General features: G+C 39.1%; 1 protein-coding gene across 16 annotated transcripts in view; it reads right to left on the bottom strand.

Moving 5' to 3' along the window:
• The window catches only part of NBEAL1 (neurobeachin like 1), a 209,242-nt gene extending 195,908 nt beyond the window's left edge, over positions 1-13,334 (bottom strand). For 10 of the 16 annotated variants that reach the window (XR_013519063.1, XR_013519064.1, XR_013519065.1 and 7 more), the window contains exons 1-2: positions 12,939-13,048; positions 11,458-11,729 (exon numbers count right to left, since the gene is read on the bottom strand). Coding sequence is in view for 11 of the 16 variants with exons in the window: in XM_035305359.3 (XP_035161250.3) it covers positions 11,458-11,508 (51 nt within the window). In the remaining 5 variants the exon portion in view is untranslated. Of the gene's footprint in view, positions 1-11,457; positions 11,730-12,938; positions 13,049-13,218 lie in introns of those variants that run through there. The other 6 variants (XM_078328237.1, XM_035305357.3, XM_078328235.1 and 3 more) reach the window with 2 other exon arrangements.
• Positions 13,335-23,299: the final 9,965 nt, after the last annotated feature.

The raw sequence follows: 23,299 nt of genomic DNA, 5'->3' as shown, positions 1-23,299 counted from the left end.
GTTCACATTTCATCTCAAGTTAAAGTTTTTCAAATTAAATATATTAATGATTTGTAGTAGTAAATGTAATTAAAGAACTAAAAGTCTCTGAATAATGAGATTCTCTGCAACTGACTTTCTGCATATCTGTATTTTCTACAATTAAGTTATATCTTAATTTAAAAATTAAAGTTCAGCATAAAAGTAAAACATCATTACTATTTTTTCTTAGAATATAAATCTAATCAGAAAGTCGAGGCCAAGCACAGCGGCTCACACCTATAATTCCACCACTTTGAGAGACCGAGGCATAAGGACTATTTGAAACAGGAGTTCAAGACCAGCCTGGGCAACATGTCAACACCCTGTCTCTTAAAAAAGAAAATTGTTCAGAAAATAGCCAGGCATGGTGGCACACACCTGTAGTCCTATCTGTTTGGGAGGGTGAGACAGGGAAGATCACTTGAGCCCATAAGTCGAAGGTTACAGGGAGATACTACGATTATGTCACTGTAATCCAGAGTGGGCAACAGAGCAAGACCCTAGGTCTTAAAAAAGAAAGTCCATATACTTCTTATTTTTCTCCCTAAAATAAAGTTCATTCACTGGAAAGGTTAAATTTTATATTTGGAACAGACAAAAATCACTCAAATCACCTCACAATGGCATCATAAATTACACATCTTTCCTACCATTCAAATGTTTAATGTCAGTAAAAATTATGTAGTAGTTAAATGCATCATACAAAACTACATTTTTTTTTTACAGAGGTAAACTGTTTTAAAATGTCTGATTGACTTTTGTGTGAAATGGATGTATCATTTAATCTTCTTTCGATCTGGGTAGATAACTCTACCAGTCTGAGTCTAAGTCACAAACCATAAAGAAAAATGTTGATTACTCTTAGATATGGCTAAGAATAAGTTATTTTTTCATTTTTTAAGACAGCAGAGTCTACATAAAAAATATTTAAGAGTAGAGCTCCTTATTTCCATTACTGAAAATGAAGTGGTGCATTATAATGTAAATTCCATTATTTTAAATAAAAGTTGAGGAAAGATGAGGAAGCAAGCATTGCAAACCCTTGCCTGAATTCTAACACCTTCAAAGTATTTCAAATATGGCTATGGAACATTTCATAGTCAGTCTACATAGTTCCCCATATCTTAATAGATTTTGAGTGACCAGAATAAAATTGTCACAAAAAAAAACAGAATTATATTTCCATAAAAGAAATCAAGAATTGGGGGTGAAGGGGTTAAAAATAAGGAGAAATCAAGGGTTTTTGTCATTAGCCAGGCTGAATATATATTAAAACACTATAAGGCATTAAACCTTGATCTAGAAGCATTTTACTTTACATCTTTAACAATGAAGGACTATTGAAAATTAAAACACCTGATTCCAAATGAACCTACTTAAAATGCATAATGAGGATTCCACTAAAGGAGGATATTTAAATGGCAACTACTAAATACCAACAATTAAAGCAAGTCATAACAGTGATTCTTTTCAATTATGTGAAGTCTTAATAATATCATTTCCCTAGAACATAACAGACTAATTATCCACATCTTAACCTATAAACACATAAAACTATTCTTAGTAATTATATATTATTTTTTTGTTTTTGTTTTTCAAATTTTTTTAATTTTTTGTTTATATATATATATATAACATATTCTAAGAGGTGCAAACAGATGATATTAGAAATAGCAGACCTAGAAAAATGAAGGGAATAAAACATCTAACATTATAAATTACACTGATCTATGATTTAAAGTGGTCATACACAAAAATACAGACATAAGTATACAAGCCTCAGCCCCAAATTCTGAAGCTAACATAATAGGAAAACCTAACCTTTTTCCTGCTAAAATGAGAAGCAAGGCAAGTAAATCCCTTATTTCCATTACTACAGAATATCATGTTGAAGCTATCAGATAATGTAACTAAACAAAAGAGAATTAGAAGGGGAGAGGGGTCCTCATTTTCTGTAGGGGACTTCCTAATGGAGAAGGCAAGTTGAGGGAGCTCAGTCACAACAAAGTGTAGTCTCTAATGCCCACTTCAGATAAAGCAGAAGGAAAATGATAGGGAAAAAAAGAACGTCCAAGAATACACAGCCAAGAGTGAAAAGAGAAGAGTGGCCACAGCAGGTACTGAGTCATATCATGGATTTCTTCTCTGAGGATAGAAAGACCAGGCAACATTTGCCCAACTGGATTTGCAGAGGACAGATACCAAGTATCCTCTGAGTTCACAGATCACAGTATCAAGAAAAACCACAATTGGATTTGATGTATACCACAAGATCCCATGTTTCAAGACTGGTATGATGACTGGATGAGACTTTTGGAGTTCTTCAGATAGATACAAAGTACATTTTGCGTATAAGAGAAATATGAATAACTGTGCCTAGAAAGTAGACTGAGGCAGACTGGATCTTCAGTTCCAATTCTTTACTTGCTTGTAGCAAAACTTGCCACATAATTTTTCAGAAAGGAAAAAAAAAAGCTGTAGCAAAGGCACAGCACTCGTAGTATGTCAGATATAATAATTGTTCAAGGTTTGTTTCTAAAACTAAGGTCTGAGAATGCTTGGAGTTATCAGAAATATTTTCAGAGGTCTTTAAGTTCTATATAGAAATTTTAAAGTCTGCACTCCTATTTTTAATTTTTAAATTACATTAAGCATATTAGGGAAGATTACCTCATTACTAGTAATACTACTCAATTTCAAAGGTCACATTTGGATTGCTACCAAGGGATCATCAGTGACAGTTCAATTTATAGAGCAATCTTTTTTAAATTACAGATCTCTGGATTTACAGATGGATTCTTAGGTATGAGAATTTTCAGATGCTTTAGAGCAGTGTCACACAAAGTGTGGTAAACAGACAAATAATGGTCCTCAGCCAGATTAGTAGAAAGACACATAGGAAACATCTAAAAACTTTAGTAGCAGTTTGGCAGTAATTTTAAGTCTGTTAAATTTAATAATAAAAAATTAATAAAATAAGGACTTGCATTTTTAACTTTTTCACTCTTCAGAATTGCTTTTGCTAAAGCCATACAATATTTATGAATTTATTTGAGTCAGAGTCTCTCGCTCTGTTGCCCAGGCTGGAGTGGAGTGGTATGATCTCAGCTCACTGTAGCCTCTGCCCCCCAGGTTCGAGCAATTCTCCTGTCTCAGCCTCCTGAGTAGCTGGGACCACAGGCATGCACCACCACACCTGGCTAATTTTTATATTTTTAGTAGAGACAGGTTTCACCATTTTGGCCAGGCTGGTCTCAAACTCCTGGCTTCAAATGATCTGCCCACCTTGGGCCATCAATAATATTTAAATTTTCAAATTTAAAAAAGGATGCTTTTTCTTTTTTGAGACAGAGTCTCACTCTGTTGCCCAGGCTGGAGTACAGTGGCACAAACTTGACCCACTGCAACCTCTGCCACTCAGATTCAAGTGATTCTCTTGCCTTAGCCTCCCGAGTAGCTGGGATTACAGGTGCGTGCCAACACACCCAGCTAATTTTTGTATTTTCAGTAGAGATGGGGGTTTCACCATGTTGGCCAGATTGGTCTCAAACTCCTAACCTCAAATGATCCATCCACCTTGGCCTCCCAAAGTGCTAGGATTACAGGGGTGAACCATCATGCCCAGCACATACTTTTCTTGACTGCCATGTTGAATTTGATACCCCAGACTATTTTTTTTTTTTTTTTTTGAGACAGGGTCTTACTCTGTCACACAGGCTAGACTGGAGTGACAGGATCCTGGCTCACTGCAGCCTCAAACTCCTGGGCTCAAGCAAATCTCCCACCTTGGCCTCCCAAAGAACTAGGATTATAGGCATGAGCCATTGCACCCAGCCAATATCCCTTTACTTTCTGAGGCAACCCAGTCACTCCTGGCTCTTCTCTCATTTAAACTCACAAACTCCACTTCCTCTGTCATCCATGTATTTATTTATTTAATAGAGACAGGGTCTCACTGTTTTGGCCAGGCTGGTCACAAAACTCTATCTTCTTCTTAAATGATAATGTTCTTCAGGACTCCCTTTTACCCTCTTCTCTTCTTATTCTCATAACTCTCCAATATCTCCCAATATGACAGCTCTCAAATCTTTATTTCCAGCACAGACCTCCCTTCTGAACTCCGTATGTCGATATTTCTACCTGAAATGTCCCTAAACATGGAAAAGTCAGGATGCTTACCTGAAAATCTAGTGATCTTGTCTAACTAACTTTGTGAATGGGAAGACCAAGTTTTCTTTGTCAGAAACAACAACAAAAAAAAAACAGGAAATTATCTTAGACCCTTACACATTATGTTCCACACCTAAACACTTAAGTGCTATCAATTTTAGCTTCTTCCAGGGAAATTTAAAGTTTGATGCTCAGAAGGAAAGAATTTTAAAAGTTAATGCATCTTAACAACTTTTGCATTTCCTAAGTCCACTAATATAAAATATTCACTTCTTGCCTTCATAACTAACTTCTGAAAACAAACATGTAACTGGTAAGTACTTCTACTAGGCTGTTAAAGATTTTGTTTTGTTTTCTTTAGAGTCAAAGAACATTACACCTTCCTTACATACAAAGCCATTATTAAGCCATAGAAAATCAAGACCATTTTCATACTTTGCACATACCAGAGACTTATTAAATGTGGCTTAAATTATAAGGATTGTGTCCATCTTACTAAAAACTTATTTAGGATTATAACAAAATTATACTAAGTTGACAATATTCTCATTAAAAGAATACTCACTAATTCCATTTTCCCAAATTTATGTGTAAAAAGAGTTACTTGCCTTTTAACTGAATAAAACACCTCTAAATTCTATTTTCTTTTTGAGGTAAAACTTTTATTCTGAAAAGGAAGTTTACTCTGAGCTCACTGCAAAACTATCTATTTCAGTCATATTCCAGATTTAGCAGGACAAAGGGCAACAGCAGGAAATGGAAGATCATCAACATCCAAAATAAATTTGGTTTAGAGTAGGGGAAGGACCCTCAAATCATTATTCAAGATAATTAAGCCCTATGCTTGAAAGCAAAAATAAGCACAGATTTAAAATCAGTTAAGACATTCAGACATACAGTTTCATTACTATTGACAAAATGGTAAGAGAATATTGTCCTCTATTATTATATTAATGCAGGGGCAAAATGGAAGTATTTCTGATACATACATGTCCACACCAACACAGCTACAAAATACTTATAAAGATTACATTTTTGCCTTGCTTCCTCTTAAGATACATTTAAATAAAATCTTTTTTCTAAAAAATGTTGACAGATACGTAAAATAGTTATGTTTTTCCATTTGACAGGTGAGAAACTGAGATATAAAGAAACTAGTTTAACTTGCTTTTAGGTTCTTAAGATCAGACACGGAACTGGGACTAAATATCAGCTCTAACACTGTAGCTTCACAAAATTGTTTAAGGCAAATTTAATCTCAACAAAACAAAAATAACTTTTAAAGCTAATGACAAAAATGAACCATGGATTTCAAGCCACATTGCCACATTTCAAAATCCCATGCTTTGAGAAAATTTTTATCTTTTTACTCAGTTAACTTATTTGATACTCTACAACAGATAGCACAAAAATAGCTTAATCTTATCTAAGACTTTGAGAGGCTCAGTTTCTTTCTTCAACATATTCTGGTGACCAACTAACTGCAGCACTCTGAAAAGGCTAAACGTCTAATAGAAATACATCCTTAAGCCTGTCCAAGGGTTGCAGTTGAGATAGGAAGTTTATGATACATGTTTCTCTTTTCTTTTTTTTTTTTTTTTTTTTTTTCAGACGGAGTCTTCCAGGGTAGCTTGGATTACAGGCACTCACCACTGTGCCCAGCTAATTTTTCTGTATTTTTAGTAGAGACAGGGTTTCACCATCTTGCCCAGGCTGGTCTCGAGCTCGTCACTGTGCCCAGCTAATTTTTCTGTATTTTTAGTAGAGACAGAGTTTCACCATCTTGCTCAGGCTGGTCTCGAGCTTGTGATCCACCAGCTTCGGCTTCCTAAAGTGCTGGGATTACAGGCAGCCCAGCCAATAAATGTCTTTTTCTACACACATACATGAATCTCACAACTTTGTATATAATAATATAGAAACAAAAACTGTTCTCAGCACCATCTCTCTTACTATCAGTATGTTAAGTATCAAAAAATACAGTGAATAACATGGTGTCTACTACACATACATAAACTAAATTTTTTTTTTTTTTTTTGACATGGAGTGTAGTGGCACAATCTCGGCTCAATGCAACCTCCACTTCCTGGGCTTAAGCAATTCTCCACCTCAACCTCCTGAGTAGCTGGGACCACAGGCAAGCACCATCATGCCTGGCTAATTTTTTATATTTCTGGTAGAGTGTGGTTTCACCACGTTTCTCAGGTTGGTCTCAAACACCCAAGCTCAAGTGATCCACCTGCCTCAACCTCGTAAAGTGCTGGGATTACAGGCATGAGCCATCACGCCCGGCCTAAAATCTTTAGACATTAAAAAAAACACTGGGTAGGGTGCAGCGGCTCATGCCTGTAATCCCAGCACTTTAGGAGGCTGAGGAGGGTGGATCACCTGAGGTCAGGAGTTGGAGACCAGCGTGGCCAACATGGTTAGTAGAGAAATCCCATCTCTACTAACAATGCAAAAACTCAGCCGGGTATGGTGGTGTGCACCTGTAATCCCAGCTACTTGGGAGGGTGAGGCAGGAGAATAGCTTGAACCTGGGTGGTTGGAGGTTGCAATGAGATGAGGTCGGGCCACTGAACTCTAGCCTGGGCAACAGAGTGAGACTCAGTCTACAAAAATAAATAAAAATACTGTATACTTAGGTACCAGTATTAAAATATTTCTATATTTAAGAAAAATACACTCAGACAAGAAGTAGTTAACTACTGAACTAAGTCCAGATACAATATTAAACCTGTTCAAATTAATGTTTAACTTATAAGAGCTATAAGAAATGTACTGGTAATCAAATCCTTGACTGTGGGTGGGGACAACCACTGGAGGCAAGAAAAGTTCAGGCTATGTAATTTGTTTTTTTTCCTTTTTCTTTTTGAGATAGAGTCTCACTCTGTCACCCGGGCTGGAGGGCAGTGGCGCAATCTCAGCTCACTGCAACCTCCATCTACTAAATTTAAGCAATTCTCCTGCCTCAGCCTCCCAAGTAGCTGGGATTACAGGTGCATGCCACCATGCCCAGCTAATTTTTATGTTTTTAGTAGAGATGTGGCCTCACCATACTGGCCAGGCTGGCATCAAACTCCTGATCTCAAATGATCCATCCATCTCAGCCTCCCAAAGTGCTGAGACTATAGGCCTGAGCCACTGCACCCAGCCTCAGACTACACTATACACTGGTGAAAGAATCTTTAGAGAGCAGGAATATGCTGGGAGATTAGAAATCATCCTGCTTGCATTATGTAATAACTACATAAGTTTTTAAAAGTAACAGGAAGAAGACACATGTTTCTAACAATGCAATTAAAGTCTATTCCTAGAGGAAGAAAGTGAAAACTGAGACCTGAAAAGTTTGGTAACAAACCAAATTGCACATCACAAAATGTTAAGTATGTGAAGTGACAGATATGTTAATTAGCCTGATTTGATGATTCCACAACGTATGCATGTATCAAAACATTACATTGTACCCCAAAAATACATACAATTATCAACTAGAAATAAAATCAAATAAATTGCCAAGTTTTATACTCAAATTCTTTCAAATATTGGGACTCCATCTGCTAAAAACTAAATATTTTAATTCTTCTTCTTTTTTTTTTTGAGACAGTCTCTCACTCTGTCACCAGGCGCCAGCCTGGAGTGCAGTGGCGGAATCTCGGCTCACTGCAACCTTCGCCTCCCAAGTTCAAGCAATTCTCCTGCCTCAGCCTCCCGAGTAGCTGGGACTACAGGCATGTGCCACCATGCGCAGTTAATTTTTATATTTTAGTAGAGACAGGGTTTCACTATGTTGGCCAGGATGGTCTCAATCTCTCGACCTTGTAATCCACCCACCTCAGCTTCCCAAATTGCTGGGATTACAGGCGTAAGCCACAGAGCCCAGCCTTTAATTCTTCTTAAAGGACTTTAATCACTAGTATTTAGGCTTGCAACTGAACCCAGGGAGAAGACATATATATATTCCATTAGCATTCTTTTAGCATTGCTATGATCAAGCAGTATTACCCAAGGGTTCTTTATGAGGTAGTACTACCTACTAGACCTACTAAACTTTTGTAATGTTCAGAAGCAACTTTTAAAACATGACATGGAAACACGGTGATGGTAGGTACCTTAATATTGACTTATTGTTAATACGTTGCATATTATCTGTGCCAAGGTTAGCACTATGGCAAATATGGAGGAGGTCTTAACCTTACTGCCCTGAAGCAGTCCTTCGTAAATCTTCCAAAGTATCTTCTTTAATCAGGTACGTAAACAACGTTTTGTGTAGATATCAAACCAAGCAGAACAACAAAATATTAGACACTTTCATCATTAAAGATGGACTTTATACTCAAGAAAAACAATTGATCATCATGGGAGGATGCTAGTAAATCAAGTCATAGTGAAAATCTACAAAGAGAATCAAACATATATGCTGCCTGCCTTCCCTTTAAGGAGCTGCAATCAACTACTGATAGTTAGTTCTCAATATGAATTATACAGTGTCACAAAAATCCTAATAATTAACACATATAGGCAAAAATCACAGATGCCAACTACACTAATGAATTATTCTATCCCTCCACACCCAAAACAGAACCCAAATCAATCAAGCCTCTGTTCTGTCAGTTTCCAGATACCAGAAGAGAGGAACAATAAAATAAAATCAAGGGAATTCAATGACCAAAACGTCCAAACTACAGAAAACTCTAAGGTCAAAATCTGGTTTCTTCAACACATAAACAGCAAAGAATAAAAATATGGTAAAGGAGAAGCTATAGATAAAAATGCTTAGCAGATATTTTCAACAAAATACATGTATACTTTGTTTTAAATATTGAGCCAAACGGTGAGAAAATACAAATATTACAATACTAGCAGGAAAGTATGAACATTGATCATATATTTGATAATTTTAAAAATTGTGTTGTGATTGTTTTTAAGAGGAATTATTCTACATATTTAAATATTTATAGATAAGATCATAAATTATCTGGGATTTGCTTTAAAATAATTATGAGATAGGGCAAATTGACAGTTACACATAAACTGTGACTGAACATGAGCTGTCAATAGTTGAAATTGGGTGACAGACACAAAAGAGTTCACTATAACATCTTCTCTAATTGGTGCATGCTTGAAGTTTTCCACAATAAAAGTTTTAAAAAGAAAGAACTAAAAAGTTCTACATAACAATCTACAGAATGAGAACAAGAAAATAACTGCTTGTCCCTCGGAGGTCAAAACAAACAAAAATCTCAATAGTTAAGTTAGACAAGTATTCTCCCTGTATATACGTACATGCGTACACACTTACTCAACAAATGAGAAAAACTGAGACCCAAAGAAGTAAATCCCGTTCAAGGTTACAAAACAAAGCAGCAGCAGGGCCAAAACTAAACTACAATTTCAAGTCCACAAAGAGGTCTAAGAAGCTTTTGGAACTAAATTGTAGAAAACATTTTCATAAGAAGATCTGAGTCCTCAAGTCGTCTGAAAGCTCATTAAAAGTGTTAAAAAAAAAAAGTCTTAAAAGTTTGTCAGCTGGGAAAAGAACAGAGTCAGTTGGTTTGAGAGGCTAAATGCTAGAGTGGAAATAATAAGGCAAGAAAGTATAGAGAACAACTGCGTACAGCATTTGGTAGTCATGCTCACTAGAAAGAAGACTTAAATCTATGAGGTTTATTTGGTATCTACCTTATTCAAGGTGTCTGGAGAAGAGAATGTTGTCTACCTCACAAGTAGCTTATTCATGAACCAGTAAAATACAAAATCACAGTTTTAAATAAATACTCTTCGAAAACAACTGAAAAAATGTAAATCTTATTAAGCACACAAATTAAATGAGATTTATATTCCTGTCCAAGAAGAGACAGACTTCAAAATCTGACAATGAAGTGCCTTCATTATTGAAGATAAACATTTCAAAAGAGAAAGGATGCACATTTATATTCAAAGCCATTAAGAATAAAATTCAGCATATGCCAGTGAACTATACTATCTGTTTAATAATCTTTTATATTAAATTTAATGGTAAATTTACCTAAAAAGTACATAACTTATTAATGAGACATGTAACCCCATTCACCAATGTCATTCTGAGAACAGTAAAACCTAGTAATTTGATTTTTTAAAATAAATCATTTTCAAACTACAGGGTATTCATACTAAAAATTCATTTTAATTTTTGGTTAATGTATTAGTGACTATTTTCAAAAGTGGTGAATTACATTCCTTTTTTATTGAAAGCTTCTATTTTTAAAAGACATTTCTGGTATTAAATTACACAAGATTAAAAGCTGTTTTAAAACTTCATATTAAGCATTTCAAAGTATATGTCCTTTAGTGATTATAATATTTATCAAATCAGGAAGTCAAAGAAAATTCCAGTGTAATCCCTAAATTTAATACAACAGATAAATGAGACCATTGCTAAATAATAATCTGCCTTTTAAGAAGCACGAAGGGATAATGCAGAAATGTGACTTGAGAACTTCACCACACAGACTAGGGGTGTTTCTCTGATCCTTGCCAGTATCTTCAAAGTAATAATGTACCTCCTCACTTGAAAAACATCTTTTTAAGTATTACTCTTGTCAAAACCTAAAATCAAAGCTATCATGCAAAAATTCACATAAAGACAAGAAGGGGAAAGAACATTATTTCTGAGTGACAAAAATGTTAAGGAGTAAAAATGTATAAAAGCATGCACTTCAGTGTATCTGCTACTTGTTACTCCTGTAACCTTTGCATCAGTTTTCTCATCAGTAAAAGGAAATGATCACAATATTCACCTCATGTGATTGTAGTGAGGAGGAAATGAGACAATTCTCTTAAGAGTGCTAACCTGGTGGCAATCACACAGTATGCAGTTCAATCAATAACCTTATGATGCAATTTCAAAGGTTTATTCTGAGAAAAAATGCTTAATGCCCTTCTCATAAAAATGTCTCTATCCTACACCCATTTGTGGGAGAAAATGTAAAGCACAAACAAAAATAAAAATAATTTATTTTTCTCTCAAGGGCATAATTTTACTTTTATAATTCTAGGATCATTTGGGGATCATAAGTATAAAATAAAAGCCACACTCTACAATTTTTAAGAGTATGCCAATATTGTATGGGTGTTCAAACCTGAAAAAGAGGAAAACAAAATCCTTTAAGTTTGGGGTTATTCGTATGACTAAATACACCATTATCTATTAAATAGTGTTAATCCTGCCAGTCATAAATTTTATAAAGTATTTTAAAACATAAAAATAAAAAGGAAAGCAATTACCTTTGTACAATAAAGCATCCAAAGTTCAAAAAGCCTCTCTCTGGATGCCATTCTGGCTTTCGCTCTGGTACTTTAATTTTTCTTTAAAAAAATTATGTTCAAGACTACAGCATGTTCATTTTATTTTCTAAGTTTTTCAGTCATTACAGTAAAGCTCATAGTAGCAGGAAAAGCAAAAAGAAGTAAAACAAATGGACTGTCAAAAAAAAAAGGCAGTTTCAGCAGTTACTCCAACATATCGTCATCAGTGGTAGCTGGGCAATTAAATGAATCTGTGAAAGAGAAAAATACAAAGGTTAGAAAAAGAGGCCGTATTAAAAAATCTGGACTTACCAGAAACTAAAGATGTATCTGCTTCACTTTCCACAAACAACCCACTACAGTTTCATACGGATTGATTAGATTTCATAGAAACTTGTGTTTCAGGAAAACATCACAGCTAAAACAGTATGTCACTTCATATAATCCTTTAGGACAGACTCCTAGAAATGGGTACATTTTAGTAACCAAAATTACGTCCAGTGAGAGTAACGAGCAAGACTGCTGAAGGGTCCAGCCCTACAGGGTCCTGTGAGCCCCTCTCCTTGCCACTTACACCTTTTTATACATACACAAGGAAAAGGCCCACATCTCAGACATATTTCAAATACATCAAAGCTCTTAGAATGAATGTTCTTGTTCTGGTCTCGTCATCAAAGTTGTTGGGGCCAGGCGCGGTAGCTCACGCCTTTAATCCCAGCACTCTTGAGGCCGAGGCAGGCGGATCACAGGGTCAGGTGTTCGTGACCAACCTGGCCAACACAGTGAAACCCCTGTCTACTAAAAATACAAAAATATAGCTGGGCACGGTGGCATGCGCCTGTAATCCCAGCTACTCTGGAGGCTGAGGCAGGAGAACTGCTTGAACCCGGGAGGCAGAGGTTGCAGTGAGCCGAGATCGCGCCACTACACTCCAGTCTGGGCGACAGAGCAAGACTCCGACATCAGGGGGAAAAAAAAAAAGTAGTTGGGACTGTTCGCTGTGTTGCAGGGCAGGGCGTGGGGGCGGGGGAGGAATTCCCAGATCGTTTGTTCTAACAATCCTCGGAGAGTAGAAGTCCACCCGCCCACCTGGCCTGTCCACCTTTCCATCCTAGAAAAGTGAACACGCATGCACCGGCGAGGAAAACTTCCCGAAGAAGCTTCCAAGTGTTTGTGTGGATCTTTAAATTTCCTCCTCACATCCCAGACAACCCAAACAGAGGCAAACTTAAGGTGTGCCAAGCTGCCAAGGGAAGCTCTAGAACTAAGGAACGTGGACTCGGCATCTCCCGACCGCGACCCCCGCCGGCACGACGGTATCGGGGCAAGACCGGACAGCTTCGCCCCCTCACAACCGCCCCTCACTCTGCAGCCCCTCCACCACCAAGCACCGGGGCCCTCCCATTTCTTGCCACGCCGCTCCCTCTTCCCAACAGCCCGCTTCCCCTCACCACGCTCACATTGGGGGCCGCGCCGCCGCCGCTCGGCCGCAGTCTAACCTGCTTCCCTCGCCCCCTTCCTTAGGAGAAGCCCCGTGTCACCCCACAGCCAGGCAGGCGGGCGGGCAGGCGGGCGGGACACGGGGGCGGGGCGCGAGGCCAAGAGGAGCCGGGGGCGGGGCCGCCCCCTCGGCTAATCATTCCGGCCGAGAAGGATTTACCCAGCCCTCGGGCGGCAGCTGTTCAATGATCGCAAAGCCAGGGGATGGGCGGAGTGACCTGAGGCCCCGCCCCTGCATACCTGCGCAGCCGCAGTCGACAGACTCTGGCCGCCCATTCCTGGGGCAGGCGCCGGCTGCGGCGCTGGAGCCAGCCTTCCCTCAGCTGGATGTGGAGGGCTGACGCGCTGACGTCTACGCCCGCCCCGCCCCGCTTTTTGCTGATGGCGTCATTTCCGTGAGTCGCCTGGGGGCGTGAGACGCTACTGTGTTAAGGAGGATTTTGTTTTGACTTATTTGTAGAACCAGGTTTGGTCCTGGGAATTTATGGTAATGTACACACACCCCACCCCAAGAAAAATACCCTTTTCCTTTTGTGCCTGCTTTCACCGTCACCGAGTGTCAAATACAAAGGGCTTGTTTTACCACCACTAAAGAGTAACAAAATATTTTGCTTTTTCAGAAAAGAAGCAAAGGCGTTTACTAGCTACAGACAAGTTTCAGAGATTTTTGTTTTAAGGAAGGAAAAACGCGTAAGATTACTTACCTTTGTTAAACATTTCCACAACTTTTTATTGAGAACGTTTTTAAGTATATTCAAAAGTAAACTAATAAAAGGAAACCCTGTATACGATTACCCAGCTTCAAAAATGACCAATTAATGTCCCATCCTTGTTTCATTTGTCACAGCGATCCACAAATTGCCTGTAAAGAGCCAGAGTAGACCAGGCACAGTCGCTCCCGCCTGTAATCCCAGAACTTTGGGAGATCGAGGCAGGCGAATCCCTTTAACCCAAGAGATCAGCCTGGGCAACAGAATGATACTCTGTTTCTACAAAAGAAATTTTTTTTTTTTTTGAGACAGAGTCTCGCTGTGTCGCCCAGGTTGGAATGCAGTGGCGCAATCTCAGCTCACTGCGACCTCCACCTCCCGGGCCTCCAGAGTAGCTGGGATTACAGGCGCCTGCCACGCCTGGCTAATTTTGGGGGTTTTTTTGTTGTTTGTGTTTGGAAAACTCTGCCCCTACCGCAAAATCTCTCTCTCTTTCCCTCCCCCACAAAGAGGCTCCCTTATCTCTCACTTTACATACCGGCCCTAGCCCTCCCGCTGACCAGCTTCCCGCCCAGCAGTTCAAACTGACCAACAGTTGCCCACCACCTCGGCTTTTGGCTTCCCCACCCCCCAGCCCTTCAGCCCCCTATAAAACAACCCTGCCCCTCTGAGCGGCGCGGCCATTCTCCTCTTCCTCCCGGCTGGTCCGCCTGGAGGCTCTTTCCTCTCAATAAAGCCTGAACTTAAGGAATTTCCTCTAGCCTGCGGTCCGGTTTTTTCCGAACGAGCTCAGTCTTCCCGCAGAGGGTAGGTCGGACAGTTTGTTTGTTTGTTTGTTTTTAGTAGAGACGGGGTTTCGCCAGGTTGGGCAGGCTGACCTGGAAATCCTGACCTCAGGTGATCCGCCTCGGCCTCCCAAAGTGCTGGGATTACAGGCATGAGCCACCGTGCCCGGCCAACAAAATTTAATTAGGTTGGCCTGGTAATGCACGCCTGTAGCTTCAGCTGTTTAGAAGCTAAAGAGGAGAATCGCTTGAGCCTAGGAGTCAAGGCTGCAATGAGCTCCAGTGGTGCCACTGCACTCCAGCCTGGGCCACAGAGCGGGACACTGTCTCAAAAAAATACAAATAAAAAGAGCCAGAAAGTAAATGTTACAGGCTTTGCAGCCCATTCTGCTTGGAACTTGCTTAACGAAAATCAAATGAACAATTTTTGCAATATGTGAAAATTAGATGAAATTCAAATTCAAGTTTCAGTTCCAAAATTTTATTGGAACACAACCATGCCCATTCCTTTAATATTGTCTATAGCTGCTTTCACTGCACCATAGCAGAACTGAGAGTAATTGCTTGCAAATTATGCCTTCAATTCTTTATACTGAAATTACATTTTACATTGAGCATTTCTCCTTGGTTGTTCATTAGGCATGTGAAATTTTTATGTCAAAACTTTGGGGGGAAATTATACTCTTCCTGTGGGATCCCCTATTTTAGTACTTAGCAACTCTATCTTACCGTTGGACTTGCTCAATCCAAGAACCTAGGAAGTATGCTTGCCATCTTCCTCAGGTACTTCACATCCAACCTAATCTTTTCAACCATATCTCCAAAATATATATAACCATCTCTCCACACTTCCTCCCTTAAGTGGATGGTGGTAACTGTTAAAATAGTAGTAGTAACCATTATCTTTATTTCCTTTTATTTTCCTTTTTAAATTAGAGGCAGTGTCTTTGTATGTTCCCCAGGCTGGTCTTGAACTCCTGGGCTCAAGGGACCCTCCTGCCTTGGCCTTCTGAAGTGCTGGGACTCCAGGTGTGAGCCATTGCACCTGGCCATGGCTACAGTCTTTAAAATGGTTTAAGTTACTACAAAATCTTTTCTGGTTTATTGTAATAGCCTTCCAACTTGTTTCCCTGACTCTGCCCATGACTCTCCCCACAATTCATGGATTATTCTCAACATAGCAAACGGTGATCTTTTAACATGGAAGTAAGATGTCATTTCTCGCTAAAAAGCCTCCAATGGCTTCCCATTCCACTTTAAAAGGCCTGCAAGGACCTACTTCATTTTCCTCCAACATTTTCCTCTCTAACTTCTCCAGCCATTCTGGCCATATTTACCTTATTTGAGACACAACTTCTTTGCTGCTTTTTGAAGGCACAAAGTACACTCCAGCCTCAGGGATTTTCACATTCTATCCCTTCTATCTGGACATCTGTTTTCCCCAGATGTCTGCATAGAATCTTTAAGAATCACCTTATCCAGGCTGGGTGCAGTGGCGCACACCTGTAATCTCAGCATTTTGGGAGGCTGAGGCAGGAATATGCTTGAGGACAGGTGTTCAAGACTGAGCACCATAGTGAGCCCCCACCATCTGTATAAAAATTTAAGAAAAAAAAATTAGCCCAGTGTGGTGGTACTTGCTTGTAGCCCTAGCTACTTGGGAGGCTGAGGTGGGAGAATGAGACTAGGAGTTCAAGGCTGCAGTGAGCTATGATCATGTCATGCACTGCAGCCTAGGCAACAGAGCAAGACCCTGTCTCTAGAAAAACTAAAACAAAAAGAATCACCTTATCCATGAAGCATTCCTAGACCCTTCTTGCCAAAATAGCAACCTCTCTTCCTTCTTACTTTTTCACTGTAGCACTTATCAGGTGATAGTAATATATCATTTGTTTGTCCGGTATGTGTTCCCCCTAATAAAATGTAAGCACCATGAAAACAGGGACTTTGTTCACTGCTGTATCTTCAGGTTTTTGAACAGTTCTTGAACACAGTAGGAACTCAATAAATATTTCCAGACTAATATGAATGAAAGAAATTAGCTGTTTCACCATATGCTTCTATATCCCCAGTCTATCCAGTTTTTCTATAAACTGTTTCTTTACAACATGTTCGACTCTTCAAAAGACTAGCACTATAAAACATAATCAATTTGTAAACTAGAGCAAAAAGTAATAAATGTGTTATCTAGAAACAAAGGTTGATAATATCGTACAACTTGCTTCTTAAACTTTCATGTGTGTATTAATAACCTGAGGATCTTGTTAAAATGCTGATTTTGATTCAGTAGGGCTGGGATTCAGTAGGTCAGCACTCTATCAAGCTCCCAAGTGATGCCAGTGCTACTAATTCACAACCACATGTTGAAAGAGTCCTACAGTTAATAGAGGATGCATTCTGCTTTGTTTTGATGGTAGTACTGATAGATTTGCATGGATTCATCCATCTATTCTCATTTTATTCCCCTTGTGTCTGACTAGTGACACAGATTTGAAGAGGTGTGATCTGTGGCTGTGACACAAAACCAAACCAATTGCTACGTATAGGCACTGAATCTCCGAGCATGACTTTATTGCAGTTACAGCTAGAAAGAGAGAAATACATTGTCTAAGATGCCAATATGATGGTCCCTACTGGGACTCAAAGGATAGCAGTATTTTGCTTTGATACCTGTCATAGAAGCAGCCCTCAACTTTGCCAGCAAATAGGAAGATTCCAGAGGACTGACCCTCAGTGAACTCCCAAAGAACTAAAACATGTAACCTGTGTGTCCCTTCTTTCTGTTCCATAGGAGGTCTCAAGCTATGTATTGACAAGGAGAAAACTCAGGAAACTTATCTGTATTGTCTCTGGGAATCTACTAGTTTGTTCTCTTTTCTGTATGATGATTCAACTAAGGCTGCTGACCATCAAGCTTCTGTGAACAGGATTATCCCAGTTTATTATCTTCTTTCCCTTTTCCTTTAGACAAAATACCCAGTGGATATTAGTAGAGCATTAAGTAATTCTTTTTCTGAAGGATGCAAGTGTTCCCTAAAACTACAGAGAGTAGTGGGAGATGAGGAGTTATGCCTTTCTTAATTCTTTCCTTTGTACCACATACAAGGCAATAATTACAACACCTCACTGCATAGGTTTAAGTAAGATGTCCCTCCTGGATAATCCCTAGTTTCCTAGTTCTCAATTTCCTTATGTCTCTCCCCAAAGTCCTGTCTTTAAACCATTCCTCTCTATAATGTCCCCATTATCCTCACAGAACAAGAAAGGTTGGATCTCAGCCCCTTCTTGAGCGTAGCAAATTCTACTGCATTTAGGTAGCATGTAGGTGTAAGCTAGATGTCAACATTCTGCCTCTGTTGAGGCTTCTGATGGCTCCCAGGAGTGGGGATAAGCTTTGGTTTCATGAGTGAGGCCCTCAACAACATTGAGGTGTTTCTCCACCAATGAAACTACAGCTACTTTTTCTCCCAATGTACCTTAAGATAAGCACAGTTTCCACCTTAAGAACATTTTCTTTCATAACACTATATGATCTAGAAGTTTCTAAAATAGCCTGTCCTTTTATGTTAAAAGTATATATCTGGCCTGATTTTCATGAAAAAGTCCTCCACATTAACTTAAATGGTCTTGTGCTCAAATAGCTTCTCAGTTTATGTCACAGGTGAGTTTCAGTTAATCTCACCAGATATAACCTTAGAATGCCACTAAATTAATTAACGGTTACACCTGCCAGCTGGGCATGGTGGCTTATACCTGTAATCCCAGCAGTTTGGGAGGCTGAGGCAGGTGGATTTCTTGAGGCCATGAGTTCAAGACCAGCCTGGTCAACATGGCGAAACCCCATCTCTACTAAAAATACAAAAATTAGCCAGGCAAGGTGGCACACGCCTGTAATACTAGCTACTCAGGAGGCTGAGGCATGCGAATCACTTGAACCCAGGAGGTGGAGGTTGCAGTGAGCCGAGATCATGACACTGCCCTCCAGACTGGGCAACAGAGCAAGACTCTGTCTCAAAAAAAAAAAAAAAAAAAACCTGGCAAGGCAGTTGGACTATTCATATTATTCATATCTCTTGGTCAGAGCATTATTTCCTCATACAAAAAATGTGTAAGGAAGTAAATTATATTCTCAGGGTTGCTTTTTCATCATGAGTCATAACAAGTAAAACTAATTGGATTAACATGATGGATAGTGTCATCTTTTATAATAGCCTGCATGCAACTATTTCCACTATGTGCCAATCAAAAGCAGATACTTGGTTCTGCTAGACAGGGCATAGTTTCCCATAGGCAGATCTGGAGACATGTGGCCAAGTTTTCGTTCTTTGACATCCCTTTCCTAAATTGCATCCAAGCTATCTTTCTTCTATCCACACTTTTTTAGTTAGCCTGTCAGCATTCAGATTTTCTGATCTTTTTAAAAAAACACCTTTGGTTTTGTTGATTTTCTTTATTAATTTCCCATTTCAATTTCACTTGTTTCTGCTCTAATTTTTGTTATTTCTTTTCTTCTCTTACTTTGGATTTAATTTGCTCTTCCTTTTCTAGTTTCCTATGGTAGAAGCTTATTGACTTTATATCTTTTTTTTTCTGATATTCAGTGCTACAAAATTCCCTCTGTTTTGGCTACATCCCTCAAATTTTCATCAGTTCTATTTTCATTTTCATTTATTTTAAAATATATTACAATTTCTCTAGATATTTCTTATTTGACCCCTGTGTTATTTAAAAGTGTGTCATGTCACCCAGGAGCAATGGCTCAAGCCTGCAATCCCAGTACTTTGGGAGGCTGAGGCAGGCGGATGGATCACTTGAGGTCAGGAGTTCAAAACCAGCCTGGCCAATATGGTGAAACCCCATCTCTACTAAAAGTATTAAAATTAGCCAGGTGTGGTGGCCCATGCCTGTAGTCCCAGGTACTCAGGAGGCTGAGGCACAAGAATCACTTAAACCCAGGAGGCAGAGGTTGCAGTAAGCTGAGATCACACTACTGCACTCCAGCCTGGGTGACAGAGTGAGAATCCATCTCAAAAAGTAAAAAGAAAAAGAAAAAAAGAAGTATGTTATGTAATCGCCCAAGTATTTTGGGATTTTCCAGAATAATAATAGGTAACAATAACAATGTTTGAACAAACTGTTTTCTGTTAGACTAAGAAAAATAAGAGTTTGTGTGTGTGTGTGTGTGTATTTTTTTTTTTTTTTTTTTGAGACAGAGTTTTGCTCTTGTTGCCCAGGCTGGAGTCCAGTGGTGTAATCTCAGCTTACTGGAACCTTTGCCTCCCGGGTTCAAGTGATTCTCTTGCCTCAGCCTCCCAAGTGGCTGGCTGGGATTATAGGCACACACACTACCACACCTGGCTAATTTTGTATTTTTAGTAAAGATGGGGTTTCACCATGTTGGTCAGACTGATCTCGAACTCCTGACCTCGAGTGATCCACCCACCTCAGCCTCCAAGAGTGCTAGGATTACAGGTGTCAGCCACCGCACCCAGCCACCCTGGTTATTTTTAAGTGGTTCCTTTTTCATTTCCTTCCACCTGCTGGAAACAAGAGGAAATTTTTCTCTAATACTTACCATAAGAATCTAGTCAAGCTCGGCCCGGCGCGGTGGCTCACCCTGTAATCCCAGCACTTTGGGAAGCCGAGGCGGGTGGATCACAAGGTCAAGAGATCGAGACCATCCTGGTCAACATGGTGAAACCCCATCTCTACTAAAAATACAAAAAATTAGCTGGGCATGGTGGCGCGTGCCTGTAATCCCAGCTACTCAGGAGGCTGAGGCAGGAGAATTGCCTGAACCCAAGAGGCAGAGGTTGCGGTGAGCCGAGATCATGCCGTTGCACTCTAGCCTGGGTAACAAGAGCGAAACTCCGTCTCAAAAAAAAAAAAAGAATCTCGTCAAGCTCCTGGAGGTAAAACTCACAGGAGTATTGTGGCTTGCTCCATAACTAGCCCTCCCTCCTCTAGAGCTTTTTACCCTCTGGCACGTCCACTCTGAGCCTCCAATAGCTTGTCAGTTGCAGTTCAGGTTTTCCTACCCTTGTTCCAGTTCCTGGGGAGATTTATGCTGTCTGTATTTGCCTCTCTCGCTCTCTCTCTCTCTCTCTCTCTCGCTCTCTCTCTCTCTCTCTCTCTCTGTCTCTCCAATTTTGGTGGCAGGAGTTTACCTTGTGACTTCATTTCTCTGGTGAATATAGGAAGAATTGTTGATTTTTCCATTTGTTCAGCTTTTTATTTGTTGTTAGGATAGAATCTTCCAAGCTCCTGGACATCAGAATTGCCACACAATTGTAATACCACACAGTTGTCTCAGCTACAGTGTCAGACATGTGCATGAAAACACTGTGATTATGATTATGTTGACAGGAATGTGGGTGTTCTCAGAACTCCTCAGCCACCTATTTACAGACTTTTTTATTAAAGTAGAATGTGAGGCCAGGTGTGGTGGCTCATGCCTGTAATCTCAGCACTTTTGGAAGCCAAGGTGGGAGTCTACTTGAGGCCAGGAGTTTGCAACCAGCCTGGCCAACATAGCAAGACTCTGTCTCTACAAAAAATAAAAAAAATTAGCCAGGCATGGTGGCTTGTTCCTGTAGTCCCAGCAGGAGGCTGAAGCAGGAGGACTGCTTGAACCCAGGTGTTTGAAGATGCAGTAATCCATGATCATGCCACTGTACTGGGCAATAGGGTGAGACTCTGTCTCAAATATACTAAAACAAAAACTAAAATAGATTGTATATTCTTCTATAGAATCACAAAACTAAACAATTGGATGTTACTGTAGAGATCGTTTAATTCAGTGGCCCCATTTTATTTATTTATTTTTTATTTTTACTTTTATATTTTTCAAGATCTTCAAGGTACCCATTTTAAATATTTAAAAACTGAGGACTGAATCTGTATCTAACCAAGCCTCTAGACCAGTGCTGTCTGACACAACTTTCTGCAGTGAAGGAAATGTTCCACATCTGTGCTGTTAACTGCAGTAGACACTAGCCATATTTAGCTATTGAACAATCGAAATGTGGCTTGTACAACCAAGAAATGAATTTTTAGTTTTATTTAATTTTAATGTACATAACCACATGAGGTTAATGGTTACTATCCTGGACAATGAAACTCCAGAGCTAATCTGCATTGTAGGAAGCACAGAGGATAGAGGATCCGGAGAGTTGAGAGATACCACCAAGTAATTCGGATGCTTATGAAAGCTTTCCAGTGGAGAGTATGCCTGAGCTAGGCTTTGAAGAGATGTTAGAATTCCAGTGTCCAGAAAGAAAGAAGAATTCTGAAAAGAGAAGGTCCTGGGTAAAAGCTTGACTCCTGAAGAAATTCTCTTCTGTGTTTTGAGAAAACCATATCTTACTTGATGAGTCTATCTGGGGTAGAAGCAGCAAGACTATGAACTTGTTTGCAAACAACTCACCATGAGTCCCTGAATACAGCTCAGTAATTTACATTTCACTTTGTGTAAAATTAAAGTTTTTATGCAGGGATGTAACAAGATTAAAACTACATTTAATGTACTAGACCCTGTGATATCTTGCTCAAGGCAACATGTAACCATGTGTGTGCACACACACGCACACAGAATGCAGTAATTAAAATTAAGTTGAAACATGAAAGAAAACCACTTCAGTTTCATTTGTAATAAACTTCCCATACTGACTGAAAAGTTAATTGAAAGTTAAGACTTCCACATCCTAGAGTAGAGAAAAATTATTTAATCAAGAGAAAAAAGGAATTACAAGAAATTCTTGTTTAAACATTAGCATTTTCTCTTTTAAAATTTTTTCCAAATGTGAAGAAAAGAAAAATTTGAGACTAGAGACATTTGTTCTCTTAAGAAAGCAGCTTTCTTGAAGTTCAACTGTTCTAGTTCAAATTTAAGTTAATCAATATCTGAGATCTCTTGTTATGCATCAAGGAACCTTTTTTCTTTACAGCATTATAATACTAAGATAATTAAAAAGGAAAAAAAAAAACAAAAAAAACCCTTGTGTAATTTCTGCCCCTGTACCTGCTCATCTCAATTAGTTTTTCTCCTTTGCATTATTTTAAGAGCAAATAATGCACGTTATTTCTTGACATTAATCTATCACCATTCCTAAGAATTATATCTGGCACTGTGTTTTCAGTTTTTTGTTTGTTTGTTTGTTTGCTTGCTTGAGACAGAATCTCGCTCCGTCGCCAAGGCAGGAGTCATTGGCGCGATCTTGGCTCACTGCAACCTTTGCCTCCTGGCTTCAAGCAATTCTCCTGCCTCAGCCTCCCGTGTAGCTGGGACTACAACTGTGCACCACCACATCCACCTAATTTTTCTGTATTTTAAGAGATGGGGTTTCACCATATTGGCCAGACTGGCCTCGAACTCCTGACCTTGTGATTTGCCCATTTCTGTCTCCCAATGTACTGGGATTATAGGCATGAGCCACCTCACCCGGCCCCTAGTTTTTTAGATACTTGTTTTGACTTGTATATTCATTTGATTTATCAGGTAAGATAGTATCAGGAAAATATTTCCTTTTACTTTTTCTGTTTGAGTAATAAAGTAGATTAACAATTATCAATTTATTTGGAATTAAAATTATGGGATCTAGAATTTCTGTAGTAAATGGCTCTATGACTCAGGACTTTATCATACTACATTAAAATTTTAACAGTAATAAAATAGGTGACACTTTTTTAACAGAAATAGATCTGATATCCAGTAGTTCCTACTTAAATTGACAGTTTGACACATATTAAGGCGGTCAACTCAACAGTGACTAAAATACAAACGTGCCACAATTATTTTTCTTTTTCTTTTTTTTTTTTTTTAAACGG

The sequence above is a fragment of the Callithrix jacchus genome, chromosome 6, assembly GCF_049354715.1.
Source record: "Callithrix jacchus isolate 240 chromosome 6, calJac240_pri, whole genome shotgun sequence".
NCBI lineage: Eukaryota > Metazoa > Chordata > Mammalia > Primates > Cebidae > Callithrix > Callithrix jacchus.
Note: the sequence above shows the minus strand (reverse complement) of the source record. Positions and strands in the feature narration are given on the sequence as shown.